This window comes from Poeciliopsis prolifica, unplaced genomic scaffold (assembly GCF_027474105.1).
Source record: "Poeciliopsis prolifica strain line A6 unplaced genomic scaffold, Auburn_PproV2 SCAFFOLD133, whole genome shotgun sequence".
NCBI classification, from domain to species: domain Eukaryota; kingdom Metazoa; phylum Chordata; class Actinopteri; order Cyprinodontiformes; family Poeciliidae; genus Poeciliopsis; species Poeciliopsis prolifica.
Genome location: NW_026562508.1, coordinates 630,645 through 650,307, shown reverse-complemented (window position 1 = coordinate 650,307; position 19,663 = coordinate 630,645). Strand labels below are relative to the sequence as shown.

At 39.2% G+C, this 19,663-nt stretch overlaps 1 protein-coding gene across 1 annotated transcript in view; it reads left to right on the top strand.

Moving 5' to 3' along the window:
* Positions 1 to 257: 257 nt before the first annotated feature.
* The window catches only part of LOC129355393 (zinc finger RNA-binding protein-like), a 42,199-nt gene continuing 22,793 nt past the window's right edge, over positions 258 to 19,663 (top strand). The window contains 15 exon segments of the mRNA XM_055024939.1: positions 258 to 327; positions 369 to 373; positions 463 to 738; positions 1,107 to 1,245; positions 1,726 to 1,864; positions 1,866 to 1,945; positions 4,243 to 4,478; positions 7,830 to 8,030; positions 8,128 to 8,288; positions 8,290 to 8,426; positions 15,004 to 15,044; positions 15,046 to 15,195; positions 15,304 to 15,325; positions 15,328 to 15,422; positions 17,493 to 17,638. Coding sequence (XP_054880914.1) covers positions 258 to 327; positions 369 to 373; positions 463 to 738; positions 1,107 to 1,245; positions 1,726 to 1,864; positions 1,866 to 1,945; positions 4,243 to 4,478; positions 7,830 to 8,030; positions 8,128 to 8,288; positions 8,290 to 8,426; positions 15,004 to 15,044; positions 15,046 to 15,195; positions 15,304 to 15,325; positions 15,328 to 15,422; positions 17,493 to 17,638 — 1,898 coding nt within the window.

Genomic DNA, 19,663 nt, shown 5'->3' with positions numbered 1-19,663 from the left:
CTAAAAGCAACCAAAAAATTGCAAGGTTCAAAATTGTGTGAGCCTGATTGGAGAGGAAGACTAAATGCATGAAAGATTGCTGAAAACAGAGGAAATGTTAGCATGCACAAAATGGACATTGACTGTAGGATCAGGATGGATGTGCCCAGTCATCTAAAAGCTGCAGTACCCAGGTACTTCAGTGCCTGACTTGGAAAGCCCAGTTGTTGGAAAAATGGAAGATTGAGAATTTTAATAAGTGTGCAAACAACTCTGAGATGTCTATCAGCTCCATTATGAGCAGTCTGCTTCCTGGTGATACTTCAAGCACCAAATGGTCCAAAGTTGGTAACACTGGACTCTTTTATCTCCCTGTTGTTATGGGACAGCTGAGGTAAACTGGACATCTCTGTCAGCAATGGCTCTTTTAGCATTACATGGTTCTCCATTTGAAGCTAACCTTTGATTCTGTTGTCCTTCCAGCCAGCAGCCAGCGGGGTAGCATACACTCATCCCACCACTGTGGCCAGTTACACAGTTCATCAGGCACCGGTGGCAGCACACACTGTTGCAGCAGCCTATGCACCCACTGCAGCTGCCGTTGCCGTGGCAAGACCTGCGCCTGTTGCCGTGGCAGCTGCAACTGCTGCCGCTTATGGAGGATACCAGCCAACCCATACTACCAGTGATTATGGCTACCCACAACGCCAGGCGGAGGTCCCTCCACCCCCTCCGCCAGTCACCTCACAGAACTACCAGGTACCCAACACACACGTCCTCTTTCTGGGACGCCTGTGTTGTTGATGTAATGGATACTAGAGGAATAAAATTATTGAGCTTTTAAATTTACAAAATACAAGAACTGCATTTAAGTTTTATGGACTTGCATAAATGTTTTGTCTTTATGTTTTCAGATATTCAAATACAGTAGGTTCACCCCCAGATAGGTCACTCTTCCATTGGGTTTCATTTGTCCTTTTTGAGGTTGCTTTAATGCAATCATCAGATTTTCCAAATTAGGAACTTTTTATATTCAGAGTTGGATATGGCTAACAACAACCTATTGAACATTTCTCTGGGAAGAAGAAAATAAGCAACCAGACTTAAAATTCAGATTTTCTTTGCAGGACTCTTACTCGTATGTCCGTTCCACGGCTTCAGCTGTAGCTTATGACAGTAAGCAGTACTACCAGCAGCCTTCTGTTACAGCAGCTGTTGCTGCTGCACAGCCGCAGCCCAGTGTTGCAGACTCTTACTACCAGACAGGTACGTTTTAAATGCTCATTATGCACATTTCTCCATATCTAATGATTGTTTGAGCTTCCATTACTTTAGTTGAATCTAAGTAACGAGAACTATAGCATAGCTGGGACAGTTTCTTTCCAATCATTTTCCATATTGTAATACTCTGCAATTTGCTCTTTCTAAAAGAGAAAGCAACAGTCTCTGGTTTTAGTTTTTACTAGCTGCACATCCATTACAAAATGTGCACAAATCTTTGTCTCTTTTCTGCCAATGTTGAAAAACACAATTTTGCAATTGTGCTTTTTCCATTAAATAAGACATGAAACTAAAATCACACATGCATAAGTTTTATTTGATAAGTCATTAATAATCATAACAGCGATGAATGTAAACAGTTACATGAAATATATTCATAATTCAGCTATGGGGCTAAAGATTAAAGCTGATCTGATAATCTTGACTTCAGGTATACATTAAACTTGTATTACTTTTTTTGTGTAGCTCCCAAACCTGTATATAGTCAAGGTGTAACATCCTATACCCAGAGCCAACAGAATCGCCAAGTTACTGTCATCAAGCCAGCTGCTGCCAGTCCAGCTTCATCCACCTTCTCCATCTTCCCGGTGACCTCCACTGTTCAGCAGTGGCAGCGGCTGCAGCCTCAGTGTTCCCTCTTACTCCCAAAGCCCAACATACAGCACCAATGCTGTCACCTACTCTGGTAAATGATTGTCTATTTGGATTTTATGCAATTTGCCTGGGTAAAGATGATTCTCTGACCTGGTTTTCCACAGCCATAAGACCCTAAGAAAAAGACGGTCAGAGACCGTATAGTATAGACTACTGTACTATAGCTGCACCTCATCAGGAAAACATGCAAGTGGAATATTTAATGACTGTTGCACCAATGATACTGATTCTGATTAACTTGCCTTTTCTTGTCTTATGTTTTCATTATTTTCCATCAAAACAGTTTGATTCTCCCAGTGAGGTCATCATCTCAATCACTAAAGAGGACAATGAATCTGGGTGTCAAACTCAGTGAGGGTTGATTGAAGAAGCCAAATCTAAAATCTTTGGCATGATGACAGGAAGTTATGGTGTTAAAACATAATATGCAATGGGTGTTTTTAATATCTTTGGACAATTGGAATATTTCACATACTTATTTGGATGATGACTGTAATTTGATATACTGTATGACTCTACATTCAACTTAAGGGAAATGTGTATTGTTTAAATTGACAAAGCTTTGTCGAGTGCAGTAGTTTTTGGCTTTAATACAGTGTATCACAGTGAGTATGCCCCTCACTTTTTTGAAGATATTTAATACTATCTTTTCATGGGACAATAATGACACTTGTGACACTTTGTTGCTGGTGGTTAAAACATTAACAGCTGAATATAGAGTTATTTTTGAAGGAAGAATAAATGTATTTATTCTTTACAAAAATGAAGAATAAAACTATAATATGAATTGCACACAGACTACCTTTCATTGTGTCAGTGTTATTTTGTCATTGTTTCCTTTGAAAAAATATACTTGAATATCTTCAGAAATGTGAGTACGTAATACGGTACAGTGCATCAGTTTAGTGATACACTGTATATCCAGGGCATTGGAACCTGTTGGTATTAAAAAATGCAAATGCATTGGAAACCGTACTGTTTTCCAGTTTTCTTTCAGTAGCCATTTCCAATTTCAGTATAATCAAAAATGTAACTTCTTCTGGATACTAATTTAAATCAAAATCAGTGGTAACTGAGGTCTTCATCTCTCCCTACATTAGCTCATAACTTTACATAGCATCCCCTTCCCTGAGCATCCAAATAGTGAAGTGCAGCTGGAATTTTAACAATTGCAAAGATTCTAACAATAAAATCTGAAGCATGGTACTAACTGCTTCAGAGTTTGAGTAACATTACAACCCTGGCAAAGCATCTTAAAGCCAAAAACTCTAAATTATGAGTGAAGCTGCTGTATCAGCAGGTGTGAGGTACTAAACATGCTAAATGGCATAAGCCCACTTTATCGCAATTACATATTTTGCTAATATCATGCAGCCTTAGATGAGTCTGAGTAGTTTTTGAAATTATCACAACAACTGAATCTCATTTACACACTTCAAACTATGAAATCAATACAACCAACTCTTCCTGTCACCTGAATAGTTGCTGAGATAGCTAATGGCCTTACCACAGTGGCCACTGTGGCTGATGCCCATTCTACGTGGTAGCGCGGCAACCAAGTGTGTGGCCGTCTCACAAACACAAGCTAATGTACCGCCAGACTACATTGTGGACTAGCAGACTGGCAGAAAGTTTTGCATCAACAATGTAAACAGAATGGTTCTCTATTGCCAGTGGAGAATCTGTACTGGTGATGTCAGGTATCCTGATCGTATTTGTGGTAGTGAAATTCACAGATTTCCAAAATCAGAAAACAAAATGCCTTGCTTGGATCAAAGCTTGTGCACGACCTCATGAGCAACCTTTGTACAATCAACAAGAACAAAGGAGTCTGTGCTGGTGTAAGTATTATTGATTTTCTTTTTTCTGTCTGAAAAAAAAAAATCAATAATAAACATTTCCATCATGAACACTTTTAGCTAAGTACAGCATAACGGCTTGTAAGATCCATTGGTTCTTCCTCTAATTTTTATATGATTATTAATTGTCACAATATAAATTTTTTTATCTTTTTGAAAGAGAACATTATATCCAAATTTACCTTCAGAATTTTTCTTACTACTGCTTTTCTGAAATTTTACCATCATGATGTTAAGAGGTAGTTTTGGTATAATAAAATGAATTTGACTTCATTGTATAACAATAGGAACAATTGGAATGAATGTAATTGAATTAGAGTCTGTATTCTAGAATCTGAATTGATGTTATATTTTTCTGTAAATAACTGATGAAATGCTTAGATGTGACATTTTAAGTGAATTTGTGCATTAAAAACCATTGCATCCTACAGCATTTGAAAAGACTTCAAGATTTTTTTTTTTTTACTAGGAACGTCGTACTCAGGCTATGAAGCAGCTGTGTACTCAGCAGCCTCCAGCTACTACCAGCAGCAGCAGCAGCAGAAGCAGGCAGTTGCAGCAGTGGCAGCAACAGCTGCCTGGTCAGGAAACCCTTTCCCTAAGAAACCCACATTCCAGAGTAAGCAGCTTCGACCCAAGCAGCCACCCAAACCCACTCAGATACACTACTGTGATGTCTGCAAGATCAGCTGTGCTGGCCCACAGGTAAGCTCACTGAAAACAGATTCTATGGACCTTACCACAGGGGCCGCGTTTCATTGGCTGATGCCTATTCTACGTAGTAGCTCGGCCACTACGTGTGTGGCCGTCTCACAAGCACAAGCTAATGTACATGCATTTTTGAACGCATGCTAATGTAGCGCCAGGCTACATTGCAGACCGGCAGAAAGTTTTGCATCAACAATGTAAACAGAATGGTTCTCTATTGCCAGTGGAGAATCTGTACTGGTGATGTCAGGTATCCTGATCATGATAGTGAAATTCACAGATTTCCAAAATCAGAAACAAAATGCCTTGCTTGGATCAAAGCTTGTGCAAAACTGCATGAGCAGCTCAACTTTCCTAGAACCAACAAGAAGAAAAGAGTGTGTGCTGGTGTAAGTATTTTTTCTGTCTGAATAAAAGCAAATCAATAATAAACACATCCATCATGAACACCTTTCAGTTAAGTGCAGCATAACCGCAGTACTGATACAACTCCTACGCCTTGACACCTGTCTCCTACACAGTCTTACGTTAGCTAAACAGATCAATTTGCAATGTGTATCTGACATACAGTAAAGATTTTATTTTAGCAGAAAATGCTTTTGACTAAACTGTTACTCATGTTAGCCACTCTAGCACCAAGTACAGTGTATCAGTCCGAGGCACACTCAAACATTTGCCAACAAACAACAGGAATCAGCCACTGATTTCAAAAGTAACCCTCAAAACGATGAATTACCCAGCCTTGCAAAAAAAATAGGCATCAGTGATCTTGTCCACAGTTATAGTGGTGTGAGGGTGTGAGGATCTGCCGTTTTCCTCATCGACCGAAAGCATTTTGCTGTTCCGTGCATAATATTGGAGGCATTGCGTGGCTCAAACACCTTAAGGTCATCCAAAAAAAGATGACATGAACTTGTTAGTTCCTCTATCAATTGTTGTAGCTGATATTTGGTGAAAATCCGGCAGAGCAATAGACTCAGAAACACTCCATCAGTCCAAGTGGAAGACCCCAGGTTTACATAGAAACAAAGCCCGCGAGGCTTTGTTTGTGAGACTTGGGTCCACGTGGGATTTTCTAGGTCGGTTGTGGGCGTAGCTTGGAAAGAAACTTTCACCGTGACTTTGCAGCACAGATTTCTTTATTCTCTTACAAGCCTCTTTTTATTCCCTTTTTGTGCTACTTACAATAATTGTCAACCTACACTAGTTCGAGGAGTGGGCTTGTGTAGCTTGAACAGATTTTGTTCTTATTTTTTTAATTTGTAGCAGTTCACTTCGGGTTCCTAAATGCCCAAGTAGAAGGCATTTAGACTTTTTAATTGTTTTTTGAATGTGTTTCACCTCTGATCCAAAAGGCTTCTTCAGTTCTGAATATGATTGGAAGTAACAGGTGTAAAATCAGAATAATAACATAATAATGACAATGATATTAGTGACTTCGATAGTCACTTATGAAGCAACTGGGAAATGGGAGTGGATGTTGGAAAATTTAATGTCATCCTCAGTCAACATCCTCTGTTTAATGTCTGAAGCACTTAGGTGGCTGAGAATCTTCTCCAGCGTTCCACTCTGGGAAGATCAGAGTTGATGAAATACTGAAGTTGATGTTTGAGTTTAGAAGACTTATTTTATTTAGAACAAAATAGTTTATTTTTTTAAAATAATTCTGTTTACGGATGTTTGAATGTCTGACTTTCGTTTATTTTCATCGAAGTTTTATTCATTATTACCTTTGTAACTTGTCGGATTCAAGTTATTTCTGTGACCATTGTGGGTTTTTCTTTCATTAACTGAGGGGTACCAGTAATTTTCTCCACCTGCTAATTCCACAAGGGATTTACTGACATTTATTGAACAAAGTGGAGAAAGTAGTACATATTAGGCCTGTCACGATAACAAATTCTGCTGAGTGATTGTTTCAAAAATTATTGTGATAAATGATCATATTATTTGAAGACCATTTTAAACTGATTTAATGGAAATGACGTGATAATGCATGTGATTTCTGCCAAAAATAGATGCACATTATTTTCAAAAGAACATTTAACACTGGAACTGAAACAAAATAAATAAAACAACCAAAAACAAAATGGATTCTCAGTCTCCATTCACAAAAAACGTAGTTGAATTAAACCTAAACAACATGAAGCCAAAGAGGAAATAAATACTGCACTCAACCAAAAGAATGCAGATCATGAAGTCTGTATACTATATTACCCTTCAGTAATCATTAGATTTAAATAGAGAAGACGGGCATATCTGACCACCTGCTGCAACAGTGTGAACTGTTGCATCTCTATTTAAACAATTTTTTGCCCCGATTTTCCCCTTAGGACGATCTTGGAATGTCGGGCATTCTCTAAGATTGTCGCTTGCGATTTCATAACCGATCATCCTGTAGAGTGTGGTGTATTTCGGTAGATCATCATGGTCGCTCCGATATAAATCAGGGGTTTTCCCCAACAGGGAGCGTTAACGCAGCCTGTTGAATGTGACAGGTAGCCAATCAGAAAGCACGGATTCTCCTCTATGGTTTCTGAGGGGAAATTACGGAGGCAAATCCCAAACAGCTGATACGGTGCAACCCAAGTCCAGCGGACATCGGTGATGATATCTGGAAACAACATGACTGCTTATTCAACATTTCGTGCAAAGAATATGTAAACGTCAAGGGGAGAAGTTGGAGCAAAATTGCTACCGCAGTTGATAAACTCGGTAACTTTTCAGCTCTTCTTCACTCGTTCAGTCAGGACTTTACGCTGACACTAGCCACATGCATTGCAGGTAGATTGTAGTGAAGCATTGATCAATGCCTGGTTTTAAAATTAGTTAACCGGACTTGTAGTCATTATTTTGTGCCCATTGTTGGACACCACACGACACAATTGAACCCAATCGAACAGTCATACCTAGGATTTCTGTCGGCTAATGTGTGGTCTCTCAAGTTTTGAAAATGGGCCGACAATGGGCAGACAGCTCTAAGATTGTGTCGTGTGCGATGGGCATTACACTAAGGAAATGAGGAAGGGAGGGTCACCGGAGTTTTCTTCATTCAATGTCATCAATAGAAAGAGAAAAAGTCCGGAAGAAACGATAAAGCCGATAATTAAATAAGGTCAATAGTTTTAATTAATTTTTTTATCATGACAGGCCTAGTAAATATAAAATTTTTGCTAATATTGTGAGTCTTGTTATTTACATTAATTGAAATTTATTGATACATTGATGAATCTCTGGTCACAACTAAAAACTTTTAACCATAAGTGCATACACCCAGTTAACAGTGCAGTCAATATGCTAATATAAATAAATAAACATTCCCAGTCATTTTCTCCATACCACCATTAGACTTATAAAGAGCATTTGGAAGGCCAGAAGCATAAGAAGAAGGAAGCAGCACTGAAAGTGTCACAGGGGAGCAGCAGCAGCACTGCAGGAGGGACGCTGGCTCGGAACGCTCAGAACCAGCTTCGCTGTGAACTTTGTGATGTTTCGTGCACTGGAGCTGACGCTTATGCCGCCCATATTCGAGGAGCCAAGCACCAGAAGGTTTGGATGTTGAGACATTAACCAACACTTTGTCTACTTCGAACTTGGAAAAGGTTTCACACAGAGCTTCATTTCAAATGCTGAATTCTTCTTGCAGGTTGTGAAACTCCATACCAAACTTGGAAAGCCCATTCCTTCCACAGAGCCCAGTATGATCGCTCAGACATCAGCCTCAGGTGCTTCTGCTACTGGCAAGACCTCCCTTAGCAGTTCCAGCACTTCCAGCGCTTTGTGTCTGTCTTCCAACTCTTCCTCCAGCTCTAGCCCCCTATCTGAAAGCTGTCAACATAACCAGCAGCAGTGTGGTTACCAAGAATCCACTGGCCAGCAGTCTCTCTGTTGCCAGTTCTGCAGCACCTGGCAAGAAAGTCAACACTCCAAAGATTAATTTTGTTGGTAGGTAAACTTTCTTCATTTTGCCTTTAATGATAAAATATTTACACTTCAGGCGAACCAATGAATATACATTCTATTTCCTTTAAAACAGTGTTTGTCAACCTTTTTTGGGCCAGTGCCCCGTTGCCATTATCCAGGTCCCTCACCAACCCCCATCAAAAAATTTGTAGGATTCTTTGAACTGAATATTATTTTATTATTAATATTAATATCACTATTGTTGATGTTTTGATTTTTATGGTTGTTTCTGTATTTATCATCAAAAATAATTTCCCAGACAGCAAAAAAATCCATGTGAATAGAAATTATTTTTACAGGTGTCTGTGAAAAATGCAATGAATGGACATTCAGGTTAAAGTAGGCAGGGTTCGGGTCCTTTTAATTCCATACAAATATGGGATAGCAATATGGATTATGTCTTCATATAGACCTGACTTTTGATTTAGATATAAATTGTTTTGCTGGACAGAAATTACAAAGAACAAGGCTGGTTCTTAATTAAATCTCAATGAGTGAACTTGAAAGTGTCATGGAGTCATCAGCCTCATGACATTAAAACTGACATGAAATAAATATATCAAATAAACTCTAATTAAAAACATAAATAAGTGATAAGGTCCTTACAGTTATTGTCTGGAAAATATATATTTTTTTAGTAGATGTGGTCTCAAAAAACTCATGGCACTTTAAGAACATTATTTTACCTTTTATCTGAAAATAGTGTTTGTTTGTTTTTGCCATACTGTCCTCTCTGTATTAATTATTGCACGAAAGGCTTTGCCATACCAGCTTTTTCCACTGTATTTACTTTAGTTTCTTAGTTTATTCTTCAATTTTGTTCTTCATCCATTTCCATTGATTACTATTATCCTCTCTTGGCTTTTTGTTATGTCCTCTTCAGTTTCTTTTCTGTTACTAGTTTTATTTTGTTGTTTTTTTTATTAATGCTCACCACCAGTAAACTTGACTCATTAAGCCATTCATCTGCTGCGCCGCCTCATCATCATGCGTTTCAGATCATGGTTTGATTTTCCACTCATATTGACTCTTCACTGTTTAGCGTCAGATTCTATGTGTTTATGTTCTGATTCACATCTAGTTTGTTGCTCCACTCTACGTCCTTGTTCTGTTTCAGAATTTTGCGCAATGTGCGCATCATTTTTTTTTCTTTGTTTGTTTTCACCCCAAACAAACAAGTAGTTGGGGAGCATGTCGATGGAGAAAAGCAGACTGATGTAAAACAACAGAAAAAACGTATGTACAAAAATCGTCAATAAAACATAAAATATTTGAGAATCAGACACCACACAAGTGAATCACAGCAACATCATTAGCCGGTGTAACGCTGAACTGATGTGGCGACGCTAGCAGGAGCGCAGAGATGCGCCAAGAAGCTAAAAGAAACACTGAAGAGAAGAATAGCTGCATCGATACAGTTGCAGCCAAACATGTTTTAGTATTACACATACATTTTTAGCAAGTTGCTCAAAGTCTAAACTGGTATTGTTGGGCATATAACGTGAAAAGTATATCTTTGAGCAAACGTGCTCCAAAGGAATCCAAGTGCCCCGCTTTTGTAAAACTTTCCGCCAGCACCCCCTGTCGTCCTCTGAACAACCCCATGGGGTGGTACGCCCCCATTGAGAAACATCCAAACTATTTGTACTATTTCTGCTGCTGGTTATTGTGGGATAACCAGTCATCTATCTGACAATTTTGATTGTGTCTCTGTTGTGTTCATAGTCTGAATGGTTTAAAGAGCTGCTTTCAGTGCTATTCCATCTTAAACATGCAGTAAATAAATCGATTTTCAATCAGTGTTTTGCACCAAAGAGTTAATATTAATAAACACATTTTCACAGATGCTCCGAAAGAGCTTTATGAATGAAATAAGTAATTATTGATATGACAGGAGCGCTCAGCTTTGACACCTGCTGGTGGATGTGTCAATGTGGGCGTGACATCATCAAGTATGAATTGAAGGTTACTGGCCTGCTGGCTTTGTGTGTGTGAGTCTATCAATTTAGTTTTTATCTGTGATTGTTTAAATTCCACTGGGTATATTCCTAGAACACAGATTTTGACCCCCAATGGGACTTGCAAAGGTCAGTCCTTGCAAAGTTTGAAGCTTGATAATCAAAATGGATTAAATCGATAATTGTGACAGAACAAAGAAATGGTTTGGAGTTGATTGATACATGGACAGATGAGATTCCCCAAGTACCCATTAGTAAACTAGTGGTTTACTAATGGTATTTTATAATAATAAAACCTGTTTATTATCATTAACTCTTTGGTGCAAAAAACTAATTGAAAATCGATTAATTTACTGCATGTTTATGTCTGTTAAGGTTGATATTAAACTGAACAGGAAAACAGCCCTTTAAACCATTCAGACAACCAACACAACAGACACAATCAAAACTGTCAGATGACTATTTACCCCTCGATAATTACTCAGAAATAGTCCAAAGTAGGATGTATTCTCATTTATGGCTCCCAGAGATTCTCAAAGTCCCATTGTTTACCATTGGCGGTGTATGTTAGTTTTTCCAGTCTGAGCGAATTTGCAATTTCTTTCTTCCAGAGTCCCAGGGAGGGGCAGTCCATGCTCATCCAGCGTAAAGCAATAGATCATCAGGCTTGGAAGAAGTCTGGAGTCTATCAATTTAGTTTTTATCTGTGATTGTTTAAATTCCACTGGGTATATTCCTAGAACACAGATTTTGACCTCCAATGGGACTTTCACCTTAAAAATTCAGATAGACACCCAATAACATCCCTTTAAAACTTCTGAATCTGCTACTACTAATGTACCCACTACTACTGCTGTTTCCTCCGCTGTTAAATCCAGCGTTTTAGTTGGATCGTCACATCGCGGAATAAATGGTAAAAGCAAAGGCGAAATATTTATTTGATTAACGTTGTCTTACTGATTATCTTTTATGGGCTGTGTATGTGGTGTGCTGACATTTGCCTTCTGTCAATTGCATCCTCTCTATCAGTTTGTCTAAAAATGCATCATCAATACCAAGAGTTCTGTAACTTCGGGATAAAGATTTCAAATAAATAATTCAAATAAATTATTTGAATTTCTTTCTTAGACAGGAACCCAGTTCCTCCATTATTATTATTATTATCATCATCATCATCATCGTCACAGTTCTTTTGTCAAACAAAAAAACTTTTGTTTGACAAAAGTTCCTTTTTCAAACAAGCATTTAGTGCAAGTATCTGAAAAATCACTGGACATATGATGAAGCCTAACTGGTGTTATATAGGTTCTCATGAGCCATTTAAATTGCAAAAGTTTAAATCTTGTGTTTATCGTTTGTTTTTGTGCTTTTAAACAGGCCTGATTCCATTCTTCCTTATTTATATGTCCGAAAGTATCTCTTCTCCAAGCGTCTAACTTGTCAATTGCTGAATCCTTGGAGCAGGGGTGCCCAAAGTCGGTCCACAAGGGCCGGCATCCTGCATGTTTTAGTTCTCTCCCTGGTTTAATGCACCTGGATCCAATGAAAGCTTGTTAAAAGGCCTAAGAAGAACATTGACATATTGAAAAGGTTGTTACTACCACCAGGGAGAGAACTAAAACATGCAAGATGCCGGCCCTCGAGGACTGACTTTGGGGACCACTGCCTTAGAGGAAAGCATCAACAAATTATAGAACACCGAAAGAAAACCTTCTCCTTTTTAGTCCCCAACACACACCTCTTTCATTTTTAATGGTGGAATGTCAACTATTCGTTTCAGTTTTGATGACATTTTTTTTCAACTGTAACTATTTTAAAAAAAATGTTTTGAGGGTTTTAAATACTTCTTATACAACTGATCAAATGTAAGCAACATGCCATGAGCATATAAATCTTTAAATATCTGAATGCCTTTGGTTTTTCATAGTTTAAATCCTCCATAATTTTTCCCTGGGTTAAACCTTTCATTACCCCAAACAGGGATAAATTGTGATAGCTCTGGGCGGTCACGCATATGTTTATGTGCTGCATGCCAAGTTATAATTGTATTTTTTAAGAAAGGGTTCTTTGTGGGGGTTTTTTAGTGTCTTTATATCCAAAGAATATAGGAAGGTGTTTAAGGAGAAATCTGGAACAGATTGCTGTTCAATGTCTATCCAGGCTGGACACCAGCCATATAATACCATCTGGGATTAGGGACTTGAAGTCCACCTCTATCATAGGCTAATAAAGTAGCTTCAGACAGAGTCTTGCTGACAGAGTCAGAGTCTTACTCCAAATAAATTGATTAAATAGTTTAAGACTGTCATATTATGAATCTGGCAGTGGCAATGGAATTGTTTGAAAATAGTACAAACATTTGGGCAAGATTGTCATTTTTAATAAATTTATTCAGCCTATCATGGGTATAGACGAATTTAACCATCTATTTAACATTTCTGTGACTTTTTCCACAAGGAAATTATCATTTGCTGTGCTTATTTCATTGAGGGATGGGGTGATCTTAATGTCCAAGTATGTAAAACCTTTTGCAATTTTAAATGGGGTAACCACAATAAACATTAACTCTGATTTAGAATTATTAATTTTATATCCTGAAAATTCACTGAATTCTTTTATTAGATTTAGGAAATTGGGAATACAGATCTTCAAATTACTTATGAAAAATATGATGTCACCTGCAAACAAGGAAATGGAATGATCTCTTCCTCCAATTCTAATACCTGATATTCCTGTATTTGCTCTAATAGCCACCGCCAGAGGTTCTTTTGCTTCTGGTCTGGTTGACCGTTGTAAATTAAAAGGTTTTGACATGCTATTATTGGTTAATACTTGTGCTGTGGGATCAGTATGTAGTAGTCGTATCCATTTTAGAAAAATTTCACCAAGTCCATATTTGGGGAGCACTTCAAACAGATTATTCCACTCTATTCTATCAAAAACTTGATGTGCATCCAATAATAACGTCGCTGTGTCCTTACAATTATGTTTTTCATGCAATGCATTAAGAACTTGTCTTACATTATGGTAGTCTTGTCTTGTTTGAATAAGTTCTTGTTGATGATCTATTATTAATTTGGGCAGGTATTTATGTAATCTTTGACAGAGTGCTGTATACAAAATCTTTGTATCACATCCCATAAGACAGATTCCTTTATAAGAGGAATCTAGCCGTAGCGCTCACTGTTCCAGTCAGTCTTTCCTATCCTATACTATCCAGCTTGACTCTGAAATCCGACTGGAGTGACTTTAGCTCTTCCAACACGTCAGCTATGCTAGCCATATTAGCGTCCTCACCGCACGTTGGACTCGGTGTTGTTTTGGTGGCTGTCTTGTCTTGAAAAAATGTCTTACTATTTCACAGACGAAGCTTTAGACATAACAGTGTCATATCTTACTTACAGCTTTTAGAAGGATTTTAAAAGGAAAATTCGAACACTGTCCAAGGAGTTATTCACTGTGCTGCCATTGGGGATTTCGATCACGTGATCCCCAGGAAGAGGCATGAATATTTTGAGAAATGAATTGTTGAAATAGGTTGGAGAACGTCAAAGTATTTAAGAAATGAAAAATGTAGCGAGAATTTTCAGAAGTGAGAATGCATTCTTTGTAAGGCAAAGTGCTGATATTGGCTTTCATTGACGTAGTTGTGTGACGAAAACGGAGTCATTTTGTTCGCAGAGAGGCATCTTCTTCCTGAAGCCGACACCATGCCTGGGCCAAACTATTTGCACACAGCTCTGTGTAAAATGTTCTGTGATTAGTTAGAAGTTTGTTGCTGTGCTTTTTGCAGAAGTGTGCTCAGACAGCAATGTTTATTTATTTTCTACTAGTACTCTCTTCCACTATCTGGTTTTTGTATCTGCAGGAGAAATGAATTTCTTTGAGGAACTTTGATCTGACTTGTTGAGGAATTATGTACATTTGTACAGTTCTTTCCTAAATAACTCCTATAAAAATAACACTGCTGAATGTTTAATATTTGCTGGACAGAAACTGTAACATCATTGTTCAGAGGAGGCTGTCTGTAGAAAAGTGGCGCTTTCTCTGTGTGTTTCATAACAGCAAAACAGAGGAAGCTGGGGGTTGGGATCCCTGGAGGTAGAGGTACACATACAGAACCGAGAGCGGTGTCACTCAAAGTGGTCTGTGACATTGTATGAAATGTTACAGACCATCAATATGAACATACCGCAGCCACATTACCGAGTGTCAACTGTTGGGCTTTGGAAGGAGCATGCCGTGTCCTCTAAGAAGAATGCGCTACATTGTCTTTCAAATGAAAAGAATCAGTGTGAAGACATTATGCATTCTCACTGATTAAAAAATAATAATGCACACTTGTCCTGCCTCCCAATTATTTGCAATAGTCCAGAAAAGATCTGACTGAGCTGGTTCAAAATGTCCTGCTTCCCAATATGTGTATCTTTCATTGTTTCAGTAAATTCATAATTTATGGAATTTCCATTTCTGACAACTCGGTATAAACATAACTAAAATAAAGAAGTGTAATTAAATAAATTTTGACAATATTTCTTATGTTTTTGCATTGTATTCACGTTTGGATATTCAATTTCATATTTGATGTTTGTAAATTTCAGCTGGGAGTAAATTACAGACAACAGGAAAGATGGAGGAGATGAGAGAAAATCAAAGGCGATACTTGTAAGCCGGCCGCACCCTCTTCTGCTTCCCCAGATGCTAAGGCTGATCTCTGTGATTCTCTATCCACATCGGCACTTATTGCTTTGCAGAGTGACGTCCAGCCTGTTGGTCATGACTATGTGGAAGAAGTAGGTGTTTATAAAGAAATGCTGTAGGTTGGTTATGGATAACCAACCCGCACTTGTGGTTTTTATCTGGGTTGGCTTTGAGTAGATATTGTGAATGTTTTTTTGCAGGTCAGAAACGATGAAGGCAAAGTCTTCGCTTTCACTGCAAGCTGTGTGAATGTAGCTTCAACGATCCCAATGCAAAGGAAATGCACCTGAAAGGACGGAGGCATCGCCTCCAGTATAAGGTTGGTGGCTGGCTAACTTTGCTGCAGTGAAATTTTCCTTCAATCTGTGCAAAATCCTGGAGAATTAAAATTGAACTCAATGTCTGAAGATTATTAAGGACTACAAAAGCATTGCCTATTGATAGTTTGAAACTATTTTGTTCACATCAAACAAATTACAAGAACAGTAACTTTACAACTGAGTGAGTGATTGAGTGACATGCCTGCCTCAAAGTATGGTCAGATCACAGCAGGGTTTCCACCAGAAAACTTAAGCCTGGTGGTCGGGGTGCCGAAGCAGGGCATGCGGGACGCCAAGGTCGTCCATTATGTTTTTGTATTAAAAGATGTTAAGTAGACAGGAAAAGTAAAAATAGTGCAGGGTACTTGTATGTTACTGGAAAACATCACGAGTTAAATGCCACCTAAACCCACAACTAGTCTTAAAAACATCAAATCAAAAAATACAATTAAAATGAATATGAATTATTTGCAGTTATGTTTAATCCAAATTAAGTCAGCTGCTCCATCAGGCCCCCCCAGGGCTTCAGGGCCCCAGGCCTGATATTTTAACACAGACCACAGATGCAAATGAAACATTTGTTTTATTGAGGTTATCAGTGCTGCTAAATTTTATGTAATTGTTTCAGCATACATAACTTAAAATATTTAAAATTAACATTTAAATATAAGATTTTAAGGAGCACGCATGTTTAGTTTGTATAAGTTCGAAGAACAATATTCATACTTACACTGTTTGGTTACCATAGCTCCTCTCTGATGCTATGAGTTTAATCTTTGAGTTTGAGCTCTGTTTGTTCACAAATACAAATTAGTAAACTGAAATTATAACTTGTTTCTTCTTAGGTTGGCCAATTAAACTACTCCCCCTCTTCCAGATTTTACTAAATCGAACACAGAAGTTGTTAGAGGCACTGATGTTTTTAGCAGTAAAAGGAGCTCGAGAATCAAATTCTGCTCAAGGCCTTCCACAGTCTTGGACTGGCCCTGCGTGATGAGTTAAAATCTACTGCTCTGCAAACAGGGGATTTAATTTAATGCTGCAAATCTGGCTTTAGTCTTCCATTTTGTGTCTGAGTTTTTAATAAATTACCTCGAGCAACTTAATTATTAGTTGCTCAAGGTGACATTTCACTATTAGTTTAAACATGAGTTTAAACTAACTAGTTTTTCTGATCTCCGCACAGCCGCGCACATGAACAATGGCTGACTAAGTGGACAAAGCATTTAAAATAGTTTCATGCATTGTGTAACCAGAAAAAGAAATCAGAAAAAAAACAAACAAACTATAAAACCAGCATGAAGGCAAGTGCAAAAGCTCCTCACCGGGCAGAACCTGCGTGATGAGGTTAGTGCTGGTTTGTTAATCACTAATGCACCGGCCAAACGGGAACATACCTAAACTTTACAGTGAAAACAGAACCACAGTGGGCAGTGTGTTCAGATGTAATGCCCCACATAATTTTTTGTGGGGCATTTACATTGTCATCATTCTCACTGCTCCCTCAGCATGACCTCTGAAAGCGTGTCTAAGTTAAGCAACCAGAGGTAACGCGGTGGGGTTTAACCCTCTCCGGGCAGGTGTTGCAGATTTGCAACAACTTAGCCAGTCTTTTCAAGTAATTTGAGCCTGAGAGGGTTAAACTCCGACCTTGATTTCTTCAAAGAGACATAATTCCACACAGGGGTTGGTTGACGTAAATACCCATACAGGTCAGCCTGTGTCCAGTTTGAGTGAAAGGAGGAGCGCGCGATCCGTACTGAGGTAAATTTCAGAGATCAAGCAGCGGCAGCTTGCAAGGCAAAAGGCGCCACCTGTGTGATTGGTCTGCCCTCCGGCTTGATATGCATAAACTATAAACTTATTCATAAACTATCATTTGCTCTGCCAGTGAAACGCTCTGAGCAATTCAATCCGGATTTAATTAGGAGAAAAATCTATATTTTTTCCATCATTATTAATGTTTCTAAAAACAAGCAGTGCTTGGCTGGGCAGGGGGCCATGGCGAGCTGCACTGGGGGAAATTCTGCAGAACATTAAGCTTTTTTTTTTTTTTTTATGTTTTGTAGAAGAAGGTAAATCCCGATCTGCAGGTAGAAGTCAAGCCCAGCATCCGAGCCCGAAAGATTCAGGAAGAAAAGATGAGAAAACAGATGCAGAAAGAAGAGTACTGGAGAAGAAGAGAAGAAGAGGAGCGCTGGAGGATGGAAATGAGGTATGGTTTTGTTCTGCTTTGGCTGTGAAACTCACTACACGCACATCATTGTGCTTCACTTGGGTCTGAGCAACATAACCTAATGTCATGCCTAGATGTCATGACATCTTTAGTTGTTCACCTCTGTGATGATGAATGGATGATAAAACCAACCTTGAGTCAACAGAGTAACAAAATTATGACAGCCCCACAACAGCTGATCCATATCATCTGTTGTGGTATGGATCGTTTACCATATGCATCGGTAAATGCATTCCACCTCACTGGTTTGGGCAGCACCATAAGACGAGTGCTATGACGCGAGATTCTCCAGGCTGTTGCTCTATAGCACATATGTCAAAGTCAAGGCCCGCGGGCCACATCAGGCCCGCGAGAGGGTTTTACCTGGCCCCCGTGATGATATTAATCTATTATTAGATCCGGCCCGCAGATATAATGTACGCACGAATACTACATTTCCCACAATGCAACGGGGACGTGCCGAGTCGGAGCATAGCGGGAGGCGGCTTAATTTATTCAGCAGTCATTCAGCATCAGTCATTAGCATACCAGCAAAAGTTATCTTACAGATACCCATCAACAATGGCAAAACGAAAGGTGGACAGTGAAAACCGGGGGTTTCAACAAGGTGGGAGTTGGAGTACATGTTCACGGAGGTAGCTGGAAAACCTGTGTGTCTTCTATGTGGAGAAAGTGTGGCGGTGATGAAAGAGTTTAATATGAGACGGCATCATGAAACAAAACACAAAGACAAAAACAAGATTCTGGACATGGAACAAAAGCTACAGAAGGTCGAGGAATTAAAACGAGGCCTCAAATCGCAACAGGGTCTGTTCAGAAAAGCCCAGTCACAAAGCGAGGCTGTTGTCAAGGCCAGTTTTATTTTAGCAGAGGAGATCGCTAAATCAGCCCGGCCATTTACAGAGGGGGATTTCATCAAAAACTGTATGCTTAAAGTCTGTGACGAACTTTGCCCAGACAAAAGACAGCTCTTTTCAAACATCAGCCTGAGCAGAAATACTATTGCTCATCGCGAAGACCTGTTGTCTGACAATCTAAAAGAGCAGCTTGTTACAAGGGAAAAGATTTCATCGCATATTCCCTGGCTGTGGACGAGAGCACAGACATTTCTGACATTGCCCAGCTGTCAGTTTTCATCCGCGGAGTGGACTCCAGCCTAAACGTGACAGAGGAGTTGTTAGCGCTACGTCCTATGCATGGCACAACTATGGGACATGATTTGTATGAGGAGGTCTCAAGATGTGTAAACGAGATGGAGCTGCCTTGGGAAAAACTCGTGGGTCTGACAACAGACGGAGCACCTGCGATGTGGACATAGGAGTGGACTGGTGGCAAAGATACGGGAGAAGACGCAGAAGGAAAACGTCACACGTGAGCTAACAGCTTATCACTGTATCATACACCAAGAGTCGTTGTGTGGTAAAGCCTTGAAAATGAAAGATGTAATGAGCACCATCACATGCGCAGTTAACTTTATTAGAGCCAAAGGGTTAAATCACCGCCAGTTTAAGTCATTTCTGAGCGAGTTAGAAACGGAGCATGGTGATTTGCCCTATCACACTGAGGTGCGGTGGCTAAGCCAGGGAAAGGTGCTGCGCAGGTGTTTCGAGCTTCGTGGGGAGATTTGTTTGTTCTTGGACAGCAAAGGGAAAGACACAACACAACTCCGAGACAAAAGGTTTCTGTGTGAAATGGCTTTTCTGTGTGACATTACGAGTCACCTGAACGCAATGAACCTGCAACTGCAGGGTCGGCTCGTGTCATCTCTGAAATGTACAGTACAGTGAAGGCGTTTCAAACCAAACTGACTCTGTGGGAGGCACACATGCGGAAAGAAAACTTGAGCCACTTTCCAAGCTGTCAGACCATGAAAGATGAGCTATCTACCAGTATTTTCCCGAGCACAGAATTTGCTGATAAAATTAGTATACTCGCTGCTGACTTTCGACACCGATTTGCTGACTTTGAAGCACAAAAAAACAGGTTTGCACTGCTCAGCAATCC